This window comes from Balaenoptera physalus (genome assembly GCF_965194825.1).
Source record: "Balaenoptera physalus genome assembly, chromosome: 15".
Lineage (NCBI taxonomy): Eukaryota > Metazoa > Chordata > Mammalia > Artiodactyla > Balaenopteridae > Balaenoptera > Balaenoptera physalus.
The window spans coordinates 14,686,149-14,702,403 of NC_138894.1; the positions used below are offsets into that span (position 1 = coordinate 14,686,149).

The 16,255-nt window shown below is 47.4% G+C and overlaps 1 protein-coding gene across 3 annotated transcripts; it reads left to right on the plus strand.

Annotated features, from left to right (window-relative positions):
* Positions 1–2,320: 2,320 nt before the first annotated feature.
* Positions 2,321–12,925, plus strand: IL36RN (interleukin 36 receptor antagonist). 3 transcript variants are annotated; one of them, XM_082426946.1, is made up of 6 exons: positions 2,321–2,747; positions 5,258–5,475; positions 8,160–8,213; positions 9,523–9,608; positions 10,637–10,764; positions 10,936–12,925. In XM_082426946.1, the coding sequence occupies exons 3-6, from the start codon at positions 8,185–8,187 to the stop codon at positions 11,158–11,160; spliced, it is 468 nt and encodes a 155-aa protein (XP_082283072.1). In that variant the 5' UTR covers positions 2,321–2,747; positions 5,258–5,475; positions 8,160–8,184; the 3' UTR covers positions 11,161–12,925. The 3 variants fall into 3 exon arrangements, 1 of the variants encoding a protein (XP_082283072.1); XR_014254076.1 differs by lacking the exons at positions 9,523–9,608; positions 10,637–10,764 and having other exon boundaries at positions 2,322–2,747; positions 10,936–11,050; XR_014254077.1 differs by lacking the exons at positions 5,258–5,475; positions 9,523–9,608; positions 10,637–10,764 and having other exon boundaries at positions 2,325–2,747; positions 10,936–11,050.
* The last annotated feature ends 3,330 nt before the right edge of the window (positions 12,926–16,255 follow it).

A 16,255-nucleotide genomic window follows, 5' to 3' on the forward strand; every position in this document is an offset into this window, starting at 1 on the left:
ATTAAAAATAGAATTACTGTATGAACCAATAATTCACTTTTGGGAATATACCCCCCAAAATTAAAAGCAGGGACCTGAATAGATATTTGAACACCCATGTTTATAGCAGCATTACTCACAGTAGCCAAAAAAATGGAGGCAACCCAAGTGTTCATCAATAGATAAATGGATAAATAAGGTGTGGTGTATCCATACAATGGAATGCTTTTCAGTCTTAAAAAGCAAGGAAATTCTCAGACATGCTAAACATGGATGAGGACATTGTGTTATGTGAAATAAGCCAGTCACAAAAGGACAAATACTGTATGATTCCACTTACATAAGGTACTTAGAGTGGTCCGATCCAGAGGCAGACGTAGAATGGTGGGTGCCAGGGGCTGAGGGTAGGGAGAAATGGGGAGCTATTGTTTAATGGACGCAAAGGTTCAGTTTTGCAAGATGAAAATTTCTGGAGATGGATGGTGATGATATTTGCACAACAATGTGAATGTGCTTAATGCCACTGAACTGTACACTTAAAAATGGTTAGGATGGGAAATTTTATGTTATGTGTATTTTACCACAATTAAATACAATAATAATTTTTAAAAATTAGGAAAGACAATGTGCAAAAACCTATGTAATAATTGTTACCCAAAACAGCAAATATATATATATGTACATATATGTATACACATACATGTATATATATATGTATAAGAAATAGTCCCTGTTCTTGAGGAGCTCAGAAAGGGGATACTTTTGCCCTCTCTGTGCCAAGCGTCACTGACAGAGCCAAGGAAGTCTTAGGGCCTTCTCCCAGGGAGCCCCGATGCAGCTCCCCTTAGCCCTCCTAGTTCTGCTGTGGGCGCCCACTGCTTCAAGTCCTTGGTGGAAAGGGGCAAAGACTACATGGATTGGTCGCAGGATGTTTGAAAGCGATGCATCCAAGTGTGGCCTGCCTGATCCAGCCTTGCCAAGAGCGCTCTCTCTGGTGAGGTCATAGTCATGCGCACAGAGCCTACGCGCTGATAGGCAGGAGGAGGGGAGGGCCCAGGGAGCAGGGAGAACGGAGCCAGACCAGCGATCTTCCTGAACTGCTGGTTTTTCCCTTCCACGTTTTTGGTTTAATTCCAATTTCACGCTAGGTCCAGAATCTGGCTCAAGTCCAAGCTGTTCCGCAGACAGAAGTCTGGCAGTGGCCAAACCACACAACCCGTGGGAGGGGGGTCCTCAGGCTCTGGAAACCTCTGAGGTGCAGACGAGGGAAGCACCTGGACCTGCTCCGGAGGGTCTCACCTGGATCTGGGATAAAGAGCTTGCCAGCGGCTCTGGCCCCGCCCTTGATGACTCAGTCAGGAGAAACTGCCTGTGGGTACGACATGCACAGGGCCTCCCCCTGCCTCGGGCGTCACCCACACGCTCCCAGATCCCAGCTTGTAGAACTGGCCCATCCCCAGCCCTCCCACCCTGGAAGATTACACGGGACTAAGAGGGGAAAACAAAGCCACACGTTTCTGGCTCAACACCCAGCTGCAGCGCCCGGACCTCAAACCTCCCTGTGATTTCACGGGGAACCCAGTCTTCCTCAGACGTGCTAAGGGCCCAGAGGCACCTTGCCCTCTGTCGCTCCCACGCTGACTGTAGGGTGTGTTTGGAGCTGGGGTGGGAGTCCAGGGCCATGTCCCTTTCTGCTCAGGGCTCCCTGGAGGCTGTGTCTGCCCATCACCACCATCTCTCCTGTGCCAGGTGGGGCCTTCATGGATGTTCTAAGCCCCCAGAAGTCACCCCAAGGAGTGAGGAATCCCTGCCATCCTGATGTCTGCCACTGTACTGTCTGTATTGGAGCCGTTTGTCTCTGGACCAATTGGTGGTTTCCACCGTCTTTCTCAGAGTTCCTGTTCTTCTCGAGACTTGGTCCTTCCTGCAAACAGACCCCTGGCAGGGAGGTCCCCTAGCCTCCCGCTCTGCCCTCCTATCCTCTATTGCCTGAATCTGAACGAATTCCATGGTTTATTTGTTCACAGTTGGGGATGGGGGTGAGTTAGTCTGGAATTGAACTGCCAGAGTACCAATACTGGGTCCAGCTCTTACTAGTTTGTGACCTTGTGACCCAAACTCTCGAAGCCTGATTTCGTCTTATCAGTCAAATGTGAATGAGAATAGCACTTTTCTCACAGGACCCCCGGCACAATGCCTGTACTGCTTTTGAGATGGTGCCGGGCAAAGTGACTGTGCGGCGAATGTTAACCTTCTTGGAAATCCCACAGCCTGTGCTGTGGCCTCTCAGCCAGGCTGAGGCGGGGACTTCTCCCTCACTGGCCCAGGTAAGCACGTTAGCGCATGCAAGGAAGTGTTTGGTCTTGAACCAGCCCCAGATTTAGGTGAATGTGAACTTGGCCTCTGCTATGTTCCCAGTTTCCTCTTTAAGTACCTGGGGACGAGTGCAGGAGACCGGGAAACACAGAGAGGGCAGGAAGCAGACGTCTGGGGGTTTGTGCTAAGTGCCCACCGTGCTCTTCACAGACTCTGTCTCAACCAGTCCTCATGACAGCCCCATGAGGTGGATGTTACTCTCGTCTTTATAGAGAAACAAAAAGGAGGTGAGATGAATCATTACATCAGAGAGATGAAGCAAATTTCCCAAGGCCAGGTAGCTGATGATGCTGACGATGATATAGCTGACATTTAAGCACCTACTATGTGCCCGGCACCGTTCTAAACACTTCACGTACGTTAACTCATTTAATCTTAACAACCACTCCTGAGTAAGTACTATTTTTTTTTTATTGGGGTAAAATTGTTTTACAGTGTTGTGTTAGTTTCTGCTGTACAGTGAAGTGACTCAGCTATATGTATAAATGTATCCCCTCTTTTTTTGAATTTCCTTCCCATTTAGGTCACCACAGAGCATTGAGTAGAGTTCCCTGTGCTATACAGCAGGTTCTCATTAGTTATCTATTTTATACATATTAGTGTATATATGTCCATCCCAATCTCCCAATTCATCCCACCTCCCCCTTCCCCCCTTGGTGTGCTTATGTTTGTTCTCTACATCTGTGTCTATTTCTGCCTTAAAAACAGGTTCATCTGTACCATTTTTCTAGATTCCACATATATGCGTTAATATACGGTATTTGTTTTTCTCTTTCTGACTTACTTCACTCTGTGTGACAGTCTCTAGGTCCATCCACGTCTCTACAAATGACCCAATTTCATTCCTTTTTATGGCTGAGTAATGAGTAAGTACTATTTTTATCCCCATTTCACAGATGAGGACTCCAAACACAGAAAGGTTAAATAACTTGTCCAAAGACACACGCTAATAAGTGACAGATTTTTAAAAATTCTTCTTTAAAAATTTTATTTATTTATCTTTGGCTGCATTGGGTCTTTGTTGCTGCACGCGGGCTTTCTCTAGTTGTGGTGAGCGGGGGCTACTTTTCATTGCGGTGCACAGGCTTCTCATTGCAGTGGCTTCTCTTGTTGTGGAGTATGGGCTCTAGGTGCACGGGCTTCAGTAGTTGTGGCACTCGGGCTCAGTAGTTGTGGCTCGTGGGCTCCAGAGCACAGGCTCAGTAGTTGTGGTGCACGGGCTTAGTTGCTCCACGGCATGTGGGATCTTCCCGGACCAGGGCTCGAACCCATGTCCCCTGCATTGGCAGGCGGATTCTTAACCACTGCACCACCAGGGAAGTCCCAAGTGACAGATTTAGGACTTGAATCCAGACAATCTTGACCAGAGTTCAGCAAATTTTTCTCTAGAGGGCCAGGTACTAAATATCTTAGGTTTTGCAAACTATGCAGTTTCTGTCACAAATATTCATTGTTGTCATTGTGGTACAGAAGCATTCATAGGCTGTGTAAACAAATGAGTAAGGCTGTGTTCCAATAAAACAAACAGTGGGCCCATCTTAGCCCACAGGCCAAAGTTTGTCCACCTGCGGTCTTAACTGCTACATCAAGAGAATGAGGGGCGAGAAGCATCAAAACTCTCTGAGAAATAAAATCGTAATTGTGAACAAAATGTTCGACAAGTCTCTGGCCTTTTCTACGTGGCACAGCATGTAATCCATTCGATGTCAATGCAACATTATTAATTCAAGGCTTACTGTATACTAGGCACCACCTTAAGTGCCTAGAATATGCCAATGAACAAACAGAAAACACCTCCATTTGAATGAGTTTATCTTCCAGCAGGATTGGCAGGGGAGCTGATAAATAATACAGATAATACGCACCTGAATTATTCAGTGTGCTTACAAATGGTGAGTGCTTTGCAAAGAAATGGAGCGTGGAAAGGGGAATGTGGGAGCAGGAGAGAGCAGCATAGGATGATGAGTGTAGGTCTCATTGAGAAGGTGACAGTTCAGCTTTAAGACTTTAAGGAGTAAGGGAGTGAGCCATGCCGATATCTTGGAGAAGAGCTTTCCAGGCTGAGAGAACAGCCAGTGCAAAGGCCCTGAAGCAAGAGCATGTCCCACTTGTTCAAGAAAGAGCAAGAGGTTCACGTGGCTTGAGGTGCTGAAAGGATGAGATCAGCAGTTAATGAGAGCCTGATCTTGTGGGGCTCTGGAAGTGTGGTGAAGACTTGCCTTTTACTCCCAGAGACGTGGGGAGCAGGGGCCTGATGGGATTGGACTCAGATTGTGAAACCATCACTCTCACTCGTGCGTTGTGTCTTGGGCTCAATAGCTTTGGACTTGGGTTTCCTGGGTTTGGTTCTGACTCTAATACAAATTGCAGGTCTAATATGAGGCACCAGTTAATCTTTCTATGCTTGGTTCCCACACCCATGAATGAGACATAATAATGGTATTTACCACACAGGGCAGTTCTGAGCACAAAATGAGAAAATTCAGGTCAATCACTAAACATTGTTCTGGGGACATAATGAAGACCAAGTGAATACTGTTTATTTTAATTATTGTTAAATTTATCTTCTTAATAAAAAACTACCATTTTACTACAATAAACTGTTGGTGAATGTGTGCTGCTGCTCAAGGGTGGTGAGAAGTCACCTTGGGGTACATTACCCCTCTGCAGGATGGGACAGCTTCTGGGCACCTCCATGGTCCTATAAAGTCTGTGAAGTATTGAGCTGTTTCCTAAGAAGGGAGGACACTCACTGAAGACTGGAGAATGAAAAAACAACAGGAACAACAGAAACAGGAACTGCCAGTCGTGATGACAAAGTGTATTAGTTACCTATTGCTGTGTAAGAAATTATCCCCAAACTTAGCAGCTTAAAACAACAAACATTGATTATTTCATACAGATTCTCAGAATCGGGAATCTGAAAAGTGACGTTAGCTGGGTGGTCTGACTCAGGGTTTCTCATGAAGTGGCAGTTATGATGTCAGACAGTGTTGCATCATCTGATGGCGCTAATGGGGCTGGAAGGTTTGCGAGTGAGCTGTTGGCAAGAGGTCTGAGTTCCTCACCACGTGGGCCTCTCTGCAGGCTGCTTGTGACACGGTAGCTGGCTTCTCCCAGGTGAGTGGTTCAAGAAAGGTCCAGGGGGAAGCTGCAATGCCTTCTACCATCTAGCCTCAGAAGTGGCATGCTACCACTTCCACCGTATAGTGTATTCTTTAGAAACAAGTCACTAAGTCCAGCCACGCTCAAAGGAAGGAGATTTAAGCTCCACCTCTTAAAGGGTGGAGTATCAAAGAATCTGTGGACATATTTTAAAGCCACCACACATGGTGTGTGAGTCTGGGGCAAAATAACATTGTTTTAGCTTACGCCAGTTTAATTTTCAAAAAACCCAAAACATGACTCTCATACAAACACATAGTGAGCATGTGTCAAAGATTTATCTTTATTAATAAATGAAGGAACTGGCAGGATGATAAAGCTAATTCAAAAGATAAGTCAAGGAACAGAGGTTTATCTGATCAGTCAGGAAAGAAATTGTGGAATAGACTGGCTTAGATTAAAAAAAAAAAAACTGCTTAATGAATTACAAGGCAATCCAACTGTACCCTTTGGGGTTATCTTTTCTATCAGGCAGAAATCATTTGAAATTTATCAGTCTTCTCTTAGTTCACATCTAACTTCACAGAGTTTGATATCTAATCCATGGTAATTAATAAGTCAAACGCAGACAGATGTTCCCCAGGGAATTGAGCAATTGTTGGTGGGACTGTTTGAGGATGCTCCAGTATGACACTGACAGCACATGATGTCATCATTGTGTTTTATTTTCAAGTTTGGAGAACTTTTCTTAACAGGGGCTTGTTTTATTTTTCTTACTTTCACCTTCCTGGCTCATCCATCTGTTGTCCCGTCCATCCACTCTGTATCCATCCCCTGTTATGCACATCGTGGAGTAGACGGAGCTGGCGGAGACATCCCCCCGTACCCTCAGCATCCCGGGGTGGGGGGGCAACCACATACTGGCTTCATTCTTTATTAGCAGAGTGCAGCGTCCTGGGGTGCAATTCACTGGGGTCAGGAGATCAGAGAGGGCAACCAGGGCAGATGGCATTTTACATTTTTAGGGGAAACAAAATCTTCTTCTCTATTATTACTTTGCAAATGAAAGCCTGTTTGCTTAAAGCCACTTTGCCTAATGGCCAACTCCCTCTGGAGTTTCTTTTTTCTTTTGTTCTTTTTTGCAAGTATTTGCACAAAGAGTGTTATTTCTGTTGGGTCAATTTATGGCCAATTCAACAATTTTGCATAAGCCTCTACATTTTCTGAAAGGTGTTTATCACATTAGTGGCATTATGAGTGATGAGTTATTTTTCTATCCTTTGAACAACTTGATATTTTATTTATTTTTGAACACTTTAAGGACATTTTAGCCCATGAGCCTGAACACAGTTTCTTTAAAAGGTATACCTTAACAATAAATGGTTATCAGTTGTACTCAAGACAAAATTAAATTGTCATTATGCACTGACCCTTACCCTTCATTTAGATCCATCACAGAGAGTGTATGGATGGATTAAAACCACATGAATTGTTACACAGTCACATGTTATTTTACCGGTTAGGTACTGAAGAAAGATCAGTCATAGATGGCCCAAGCTAGGTTTTATTTCCAAGGGATATAATCAGACACTTGAGCAAAGATGTTGATACAAAGATGTCTGTCACAACATGATTTTCAATGACACATAATAGCAATAAGGACTATTAATAACGGATTGCTATAAATAAATGATGTTGCATTTGTAGAATGAAATACTATATGGCTATTCAATGTTCTGATATCATTATACTTGGTATGGAAAGAGATTCTGCTATTTTGCTACGTGAAAAAAGCGTGTTGAAATGAGTGTAGGTTCTGGGATGCAGTCGTGTGTAAAGCTGCGATGGTTACAGGCGTGTATGTGCAGAGGAAAAACTGTTGTCCTTGGTTTGCTGATGACGCACGCACTGGAGATAAGTATCCATGTGTTTTGATTTGTTTTGTCAATATGGATTTTCAGGTTATTCTACAATGAATACATTGACTTAACATCCGCTAAGCAGGAGAGCTCCACCTCCAGCATTTCCCGTAGTCCTGGCAAAGGCAGAAAGGAAGGAAAGAAGGAAGGAAGGAAGAGAGGGAGGGAGGAAAGAAGGAAGGAAAGAGGGAAAGGAAGGAGGGAGGGAACAAAAGAGGGAGAGAAGGAGGGAGGGGAGGGAGGGGAGGGAGGAAGGAGGAAAGGGGGTTGTTCTAAAATCTGCTTTCCTTGAGCTGCTCTCTGCATGATACCCTTGGGTCTGGAAGGGCCAGATGCCCAGGACATGAGTGTTCACTAAGGGCTGGAAAGCCTCTGGAAGTTCTTCAGAATTGCTAGAAGAAGACTGTTTCCAGCAGCTTCCCTCCCTGAGAGAGATAATGGGCAGCAGGTGTCTCTGGAAGCTTAAGGCGGTGTGAAATCACTCTGGAAATCCTGCTCCTCCTGGGGTTGAGGCAGTTTCAGGGACCCCTCCCTAGGGCATCACTAAAAGGGCTGAGGCAACCTCGGAGGAGCAGGCGGATACCACGGGCCCTGCCAAGAGAAAGGAGCATTCTGAGGTGTCCTCCGGGGAGCTGGGCTTCACCTCTCCTGACCCCAGACCTAGAATCCCCTGATCCTTGGGGGCTGTTCATATGCTGGGGGGCTCAGGAGGCTGCTTACTGAGGCCCCTGCCAGCTCAGCCTCTATCTCCACCTAAGATTTTCTGTTATCTCAAAATAGGAGAGTCTACACCCAGAAGCTCGAGATGGTCCTGAGTGGGGCGCTGTGCTTCCGGTGAGTATCTGAGCCTCTGCTTGGGCCGCGTCCTCTGGGGGGAGTGAGTTCTGGGTAGACCTGCTATCCAGCCTTTCCGGGGAGGGCGCTGCGCTTGTCCCACAGGTGGGGTGGGCAGCTGGGAAGGTGTGAACTGCCTGTCCTTAGAGAAGTTCTTCCAGCCTCTTCAGACGGGGGCAGGCCCTCTCCTGGGAGTTCCCTGATGAGAGGGGGTTGTGGCCTCATCCCTCCTAGCGAGAACGGGAGTTAGGAGGCCCGGCTTGGAGCCCTGCTGTTACCACCCACTGCAGTGAAGAGATGTCAGTCCAACCACTACCTCCTTGCTGCCCTCTGGGACAAAAGAGCAACAGCAAAACTCTTCTGTCAGTCAGTCTGTCTGTCCATTGGCATGTGCTGAGCCAGGGGCTCTGCAATGATCTGGACTTTTGCAACAGTGAATGAGAAGAATCTTGCTCTCACTGAACTCGGAGTCTAGTATAGCTTTTCCCAAGGTGTGTTCTGTGGAACCCCAGTCCTACGAGTGGCTTTATACAGCGGTGCTCCTCGGTCAAGGAAATGTGGGAAATATGCTTTCTAGGCCCCCTTAAAAGAGGACCATAGCACAACTCAGCATATTAGTCACTTTGAAGTAGAGATTTGTTTAATTGTGTTTAGTCAGCATTGAACCAACTTGTACACATCTGGAGGAACCCCCTTTAGAGTACAGCTTTCGCCTCACAGGATGTCAGAAAATCAACTGAGATTGTAGGTGTGAATTAAATTTGAAAAGCAAAATGAAAGAATTTTAAATGTAAAGAAATCCCTCACGTGGTAGAGACTATGTGGCCAGTGGAAGTAAATGCACCAAGCAGAAGTAAAGGCGGAAGTTAATCAAGGCGCATTTTAATCCTGAAGAGGCCTGGGCAGCATCTATCCCATCTTCTTAGTTTAGCAATGAGGAGACTCAGGCCCAGAGAGGGTGAATAACTTGTCTGTTGTGACTCAGCAGTGATGGTGGCAGAGCCAGGATGAGAACCCAGGACTCTGACTCAGTTTACTTTCTTTTCCAACATGACACAGGGAAGAGTCTGGTTAGTGTAGAAAAGATTGAATAGGATGAAGGGGCAAACCCCAGACTCAGATGGGAGGCTGTGGCCTTGTCCCGGTGGTAGGCATGAGCCCCCAGGGCTGGGAGAGAAGGTTACGCCATTACTTCTGGCTCAGTGGGAAGAGAGGGTGACAGTGCCTGAGACTGGGGGACTCTCCAGAGCCCAGGCGAGCTGGAGCACGCACCACCTGCCCTGAGTGCCATCCTGTCCTGATGTTTTAGACTGAAGGATGCAAGACTGAAGGTGCTTTATCTGCACGATAACCAGCTTCAAGCCGGAGGGCTGCAAGCAGGGAAGGTCATTAAAGGTTGGTGGCAAAACAGGACCCTACTTCCCTAGGTTTCTAAATACTCTGAGGGGAGGGGGCCTGAAGAGGGCTTAAAAACATTGGCACAAGCCAACAGACCCTGGGCCTGACACAGTAGACGGGGCAACAGAAAACCGGGCTCTGAGCAAGGACGAATAAAATACCACACCTTCCAGCACGGCGCCATGCCCCAGTCCCACCGGAAGCCTCTATGCAAAGGTGGGATTATTTTCCTAGATGGCTGTTCTGTCCTTTCCTCACAGGTGGACTTGGGTCCAACATCCCTTTTTCTGGGAGCCAGTGCTGAGGAGAGCACGAAGGCAGGCTCTCTACACCTTCACTCCCACGTGGGAGTGGGTTTCTGCCCCTTTACCCCTGGTCCTCTCGGCACTCTGAGGGTCCTCGGTCACTCAGAGTGGTGGGGCCCAGAGCAGCAGGTGTCACCCGCTGGCCTCGGGCTCATTCACACTGCTGCACACCATGTGACAGGACCTTCCCTCTAGAGTGGCACACACCTACTCACCTAGAACACCCTTACTGGGCACTGGGGCCAGGCAGAGCCCTCTGTGAGGCTGAGTGTGTGTGTGGTGTGTGTGTGTGTGTGTGTGTGTGTGTGTGTGTGTGATGGAGGGATTTTACAGGGAAAAATGAGACCCTTTTCTGTTCTCAGGAATCTCACAGGGGGTGGAAAGATACCGACTAACTCTAACGGGAGGCTTATCAAGACAGGTTACAGAAAAGAGGCTGGAAGGTCGAGGGGCATTCAAAGAGGTGGTCAGTCTCCCTTGGGGCTTGGAGAAGACTCGAACTTTTGACCCTGGAGTGAGCGTGGGGCTGGGAGGCGGTACCGTGTGCTATCTGCCTTGACTTCCACTGGACCAGCTGGCAGGAGACCACCCTTCCCTACATGACAGCTGTTATGAGGCTCCCCTTCTGTCCAGCCTGGGGACAGGATGCCTGATACAGCTCATGACGGGCAGAGGGAGGGAAGGGCAGCCAAGGTCCCTGCATCCACTTCCTTCCTCTAGGTGAGGAGATCAGCGTTGTCCCCAATCGGTCTCTGGATGCCAAGCTCTCTCCAGTCATCCTGGGCGTCCAGGGTGGGAGCCAGTGCCTGTCGTGTGAGACGGGGCAGGAACCGACCCTGAAACTAGAGGTGGGTCCTGTCGGGGCAGCCTCGTCACGTGGCTTCACTAAGTCAAAGATGCTGATCCCACGGCTTCCTGGGCTCCTCTCCCTCCAGGGTTCTGTTAATTATGGCTCCGCCTCCCTGTGCCTTGGGGCCAGCTCCTACCCCTCACCCACCTGCCGTGCCCTCTGCTTGCAGCCAGTGAATATCATGGAGCTCTACCACAGTGCCGAAGAGTCCAAGAGATTCACATTCTACCGGCGGGACACGGGGCTCACCTCTAGCTTCGAGCTGGCCGCCTACCCGGGCTGGTTTTTCTGCACCGTGCCCGAAGTGGACCAGCCTTTCCGGGTCACTCAGCTCCTGAAGGACACCAGCTGGGACGGCCCCATCACTGACTTCTACTTCCAGCAGTGTGACTAGGGCAACATGCCCCCAGGGCTCCCGGGGCGGGCCAGCTTGGGCAGGGCCAGGAGGTGTAGGAGGAGACCCGTGGTGATCAACCGGCCTCTGCTCTCAGGGCCTCCACCTTGGAGGGGCTGGGCACACGGCCACTCTTCCTCCACCTGTTTCCCAGTTTGGACAAATCCTTCTGAGATTTGGGGCTTAGTTCACAGTTTTCTTTTCTGCTGAGTGGCACTACTGATGTGAAACCTTGCAGAAAGGTAAACCCCTAAGATAAACCCCTAAGGGGTCAGGGTCAGGGTCGGGGGAGCGGTGGGAATCCTTCATGCTTTGTGGTAACGTACAGGCAACAATCCTGTGCTTTGACCTGGATTGGTCACAGTCTTCTGAGATTCCAAGAGGCGGGATCCAGTCTCCAAGGGGTCTCCTGGGCTGGTGGAATACTGTTCCCCACAATTCATGTCCTTCTGGGAACCTCAGACTGTGACCTTTGTCAACTGAAGAAAAATGTACAACCTTAAGTTGAGAGTTATGTTTTATTTGGTGGGCATTCTGAGGGCTTCAAGCCTGGAAGACAGCCTCTCAGATAACTCTAAGGGACTGCTCCGAAGAGGCAAGGGGGGAGCCAGGATATATAGGAGTTTTTGCAACAAAGACCAGGTAGTTGGAACATCAAAAGATTATCGTGAATTTAAGAAAATCAGACATCTCAAGTTAAGGAATTCAGCGCTTTTCTATGTATGGGAAGATGCAAGATTCTGGGCTCACTGGAATCATTCCTTTGATATGCACCTCAGCTATCTGGGGCCAGTATCCTGTGTTTTCTCATTCAGAGTTTCCTCAGGGCTCACCGTTGGGGGAAGCTGTAATGTGATGGCTTGATGGCTGCCACATCCTTTGTTTACTGATGTGGCAGGCAATATTTTTCATTCACGCCTTGTTTGGAGGTAGGGTCTTTGTAGATGCAATTAGTTAAGAGGTCATGCTATATGAGGGTGAACCTAAATCCAGTAGGACTTCTGTACTTATAAGAAGAAAGAAACCCAGAGAAGGAGGCCATGAGAAGATGGAGGCTGAGTAGAGTGCCACCAGGCAAGGCGTGCCAATGGTTGGGGCACCATCAGAAGTGAGGAGGCAAGTTCTTCCCCAGAGCCTTCAGAGGGAGTACGGGAGCCTTCTAATCTCCTGAACTGTGTGAGAATAAATTTCTGTTGTTTTAAGCCACCAAGTTTGTGGTAATTGGTTAGGGCAGCCCTAAGGAATGAAGACAGCAGCCAATGATCCCCATCTCTTGGTATTCACACCCCCTGTATGCCCCCGCCCACACTGGACCAGAGTTGTCTCCATGACCAATAGAATGCCGCAGAAGTGATGTTATGCCGCTTCTGAGATTAGGTTATAAAAGACACTGTGGCTTCTATCTTGGTCTATGTTTCTTTATTCACTTGCTCTGGGGGAAGTCAGGTACCATGTGTAAGCTGCCCTATAAGGAGACCCACTGGTGAAAAATGAAGCCTCCTGACAACTGCCACACCAGTGAGCTTAGAGGTAGCTCCTCCAGCCCAGGTGAGACTTCAGACGATGCAGTCCTGGCCGACTGCCACCTAGTGAGAGATTCTGAAGGGAATCACCCAGCTAAACTGCTCTAGAGTCCTAACCCTCAGAAACTGTGAGAAAGTTAAGTGCTCCTGCATTAAGTTGTTAAAGTTTGGGGTCACTTGTTACACAGCAATAGATAACTAGTATGCAGGGGAACAGAAATAAATTATTTATTTTATTATGATTGCAATTTTCTCCATTACTTTTATTTTCCCTCTCAAAATGAACACCAGCCCTTTTATTTCCCCAAACATCTGATTTAAATGCTGATCATACCAAATTGGTTGAATATTCTCTGTTCCCACAAGGTTTAGATCTTCCTTGACTACCTTTGCACCTTCAGACATACGTGCCAGGAACTGTGACTTCAGGGTCCCTGCCTAAAGTCTGGGGAATGAGAGCAGAAGCCAGAGGAGGGGCCCAAGTCGGAGCCCCAGGAGTTCCATATAAGCCTCACCAGTCAGACCAGCCTGGCAGGTTCACCTCTCTGCTGAAGGACCAGCAAGGGAGAGGCCAGGCCATAGCGTCTGCCTCTGGGGACTGCAGCGGCTCCAGCCCAGATGCAGCTCAAGTCCTTGGGCAGCAGGCAGCACAGCTGCTACCACAGGCCTCTCAGGGCTGCCGAGAACAGACCTAGTTCACACTCTCCTTCTGTCCACAGGCCCAGCCATAGTCTCATATCGTCACCTCCTCTGAGGAGCCTTTGCCGAGTGGAGATCCCTGGTCATCTGCTCTGACAGTGCTTTGTGCTTAACTCTATGCTAACTCCCCCTCCTTGTAATAAATTGACTTGGGGTCTGAGGCCCCTAAAGTCACCTCAAGGTCAAGGCTGTATCAGTTTTGTTTCCAAGCACCTCGAATAATATTTGGCAAATAATTGGGATCCAGTGAGGGTTGAATGTGGAAACTATTCCTCCACCTTGGAATATTCTTTCTCTCTCCTCCACCCATCTAAATGGACCCACCCGGCAGGGAGCAGCTGAAATTTCACCTCATTCTTGAAGCTTTCTCCAGCCTGAAGTGATTCCTTCATCATTTGTAGGATTAAAGAATTCAAAAGGGCTTTAGCAGGGATGAGCGGACACAAGTAGCTGAAAAAGGAGGAACAAGGACTTCCCTGGTGGTCCAGCGGATAAGACTCTGAGTTCCCAATGCAGGACATTTTTTGGTTGCGGCAGGCGGGATCTAGTTCCCTGACCAGGGATCAAGGTCAGGGAACTAGATCCCGCATGATCCCTGGTCAGGGAACTAGATCCCGCATGCCGCAACCACAAAAGATCCTGCATGCCGCAACAAAGATCCTCCGGGCTGAAACTAAGACCCAGCACAGCCAAAATAAATAAATAAATAAAAACCTTAAAAAAAAAAAAAAAAAGGAGGAACAATGTAAAGGGCTAAGACCCTTTCAATTCTAGGAATTTATCTTTTTACTCGAGGAGGTTCTCTGTTTCTGTTGTCTCCAATATTCCCTTGGCCCACAGATTAGAGAGTCTGGTCTTTTCAAGTGTTTATGGCTTAGCCCCCAGACAGACTGTAAAGCTACTTAACAACAGGGACCAGGTGTTGTATACCTTTGTCACAGGGCCTTGTAAATGCTCAGTAAGCACTCATTGATTGCCTGATATAATACCCTGTGCTTTGACCTTTTCCATTGAGGGGACAAGAGATTGGGAAAGGGAGTGAAGAATGACTATTGGCCTTAGAAAACAGAAATCTGTTCCCATCTCTGCCCATTTTTCTCATCCGTCACTCTGCAGACATCTGGGTATAGGACTGACCTCTCCCACATCCTTGCCAAGCCCTTTATGGAACTTTGCAAATGACCTGTGAGGGAGAATTACCATAAGGCAGTTGGTCTATGTTGGGCACTATGCCCAAGTGTCTCTGTCCTTTGTGAGTAGGTGGATGAATGGATGGATGGATGAATGGATGGATGAATGGATGGATGGATGGGTGGGTGGGTAGATGTACTGACGGATGGATGGATGGATGGGTTAATGGACCGATGGAGGGATGGATGGATGGATGGTTGGATGGATGGGTTGATGGACTGATGGGTGGATGGATGGACTGAATTAAGTAATATCAATCAGAGGCCTGAGTGTTCTTCACCCCTACCCTGATCACACTGAGCCATGTGCCCACATAGTCCACGGCAAAGGGCACCTGCTCAGTCCCAGGATGAATCTAAGGTCAATGTCTTCTGTCTGTAGTGGGTTTCCTTAGACATTACATCTCATCAACTGGTACCAACTAATAGAACCTGTTGAAAAACAGAGATGTTCCTCTCATAATTCCAAACAGGGCCATACTCACAATGCCATCAGTCCCTGTTCTCACATTGCCTCACTGGCCACAGCCTGGCTACAGAAAAAAGTCTGTCCTTAGGACCTTCAGACACACTCACTCTTGCTTCTTCCACCTCCCTATGGCTAAGATGGAGCCCCATGGGGCACCAAAGGGAAGGTGATATAAAGTCGTCTGACCCCAGCATCATTTATCTGGCTGCCAAAACCACCAATAACATTATCAATAACAATAGCTATGAGCAGAGTCCCAGGGCCTGGCTTTTGCCAAGGCTTTATGGGTGACTCCCTTTTCGACAAACACTCATTATTGTTCCCCACCTCCTTATTATCCATGCTGCACTGAAGACATTGTGAAATCCCTAGGCTCTTCTTCCCCATCCTGGAGACAATTATAAAGATTGCTACAGGCTTACCCACCCTGACCAGGCAATATAAACTCAGATGCCCTGGAGAAATCAGTCGGAGGTTCCAGGCACCTGGGATCTGCAGGTCAGTGGTGGGCAGGCAGTATTCTCTCTTTCTCTGTTTTCTTCTCCCTCTGTCAATAGCTCTGATATGCCACCTCCTTTTAACTCCTCCTGGCAAGCTCTCTAGTTAGCAAGGTATCTCCTACATAGATCACCATGGGTTGCTAAATAAGTCTAGGGGCACATAGAAGGAATTCAAGGAGAAGGTATAGGTTAAGTCAAGTCAAGATTTTTAAATATTTAGGACCACAGATTTTAGAAAGTAACTTCAGAAGAAATCATCTAGGCCAGTGGTATTCAACAATGTTTGGTGAAGCTTGAGGTTCCTTAGAGATGCCCCAGTGCCTTTTTGTTTTTTGGGGTTTTTTGCAGTGTACGTTATTTTAGTTTTATTTTTTAAAAATTTAAAAAATTTTTAAAAGTTAATTCTTATTGGAATATAGTTGATTTACGTTGTTGTGTTAGTTTCTGCTGTAGTGCAAAGTGAGTTATACATATACATCTTTTTTAGGTGTATACATCCACTCTTTTTTAGATTCTTTTCCCGTATAGGTAATTACAGTGTATTGAGTAGAGTTCCCTGTGCTATACAGTAGGTTCTTATTGGTTATCTATTTTATATATAGTAGAGTGTTTAGTTACCAAGGGGGAATGGGGGCAGGGATAAATTGGGAGATTGGGATTGACATACACACCCAGTGCCTGCTTCAGTAGTCAATGCTAGCTGGGTCCTGGTGC

Coding starts and splice junctions, on each gene's coding strand:
- IL36RN (XM_082426946.1), top strand. CDS start 8,185: ATGGTCCTGAGTGGGGCGCTGTGCTTCCG. Junction 8,214..9,522: donor AGTGGGGCGCTGTGCTTCCG/GTGAGTATCTGA, acceptor CTGATGTTTTAG/ACTGAAGGATGCAAGACTGA. Junction 9,609..10,636: donor AGCAGGGAAGGTCATTAAAG/GTTGGTGGCAAA, acceptor TCCTTCCTCTAG/GTGAGGAGATCAGCGTTGTC.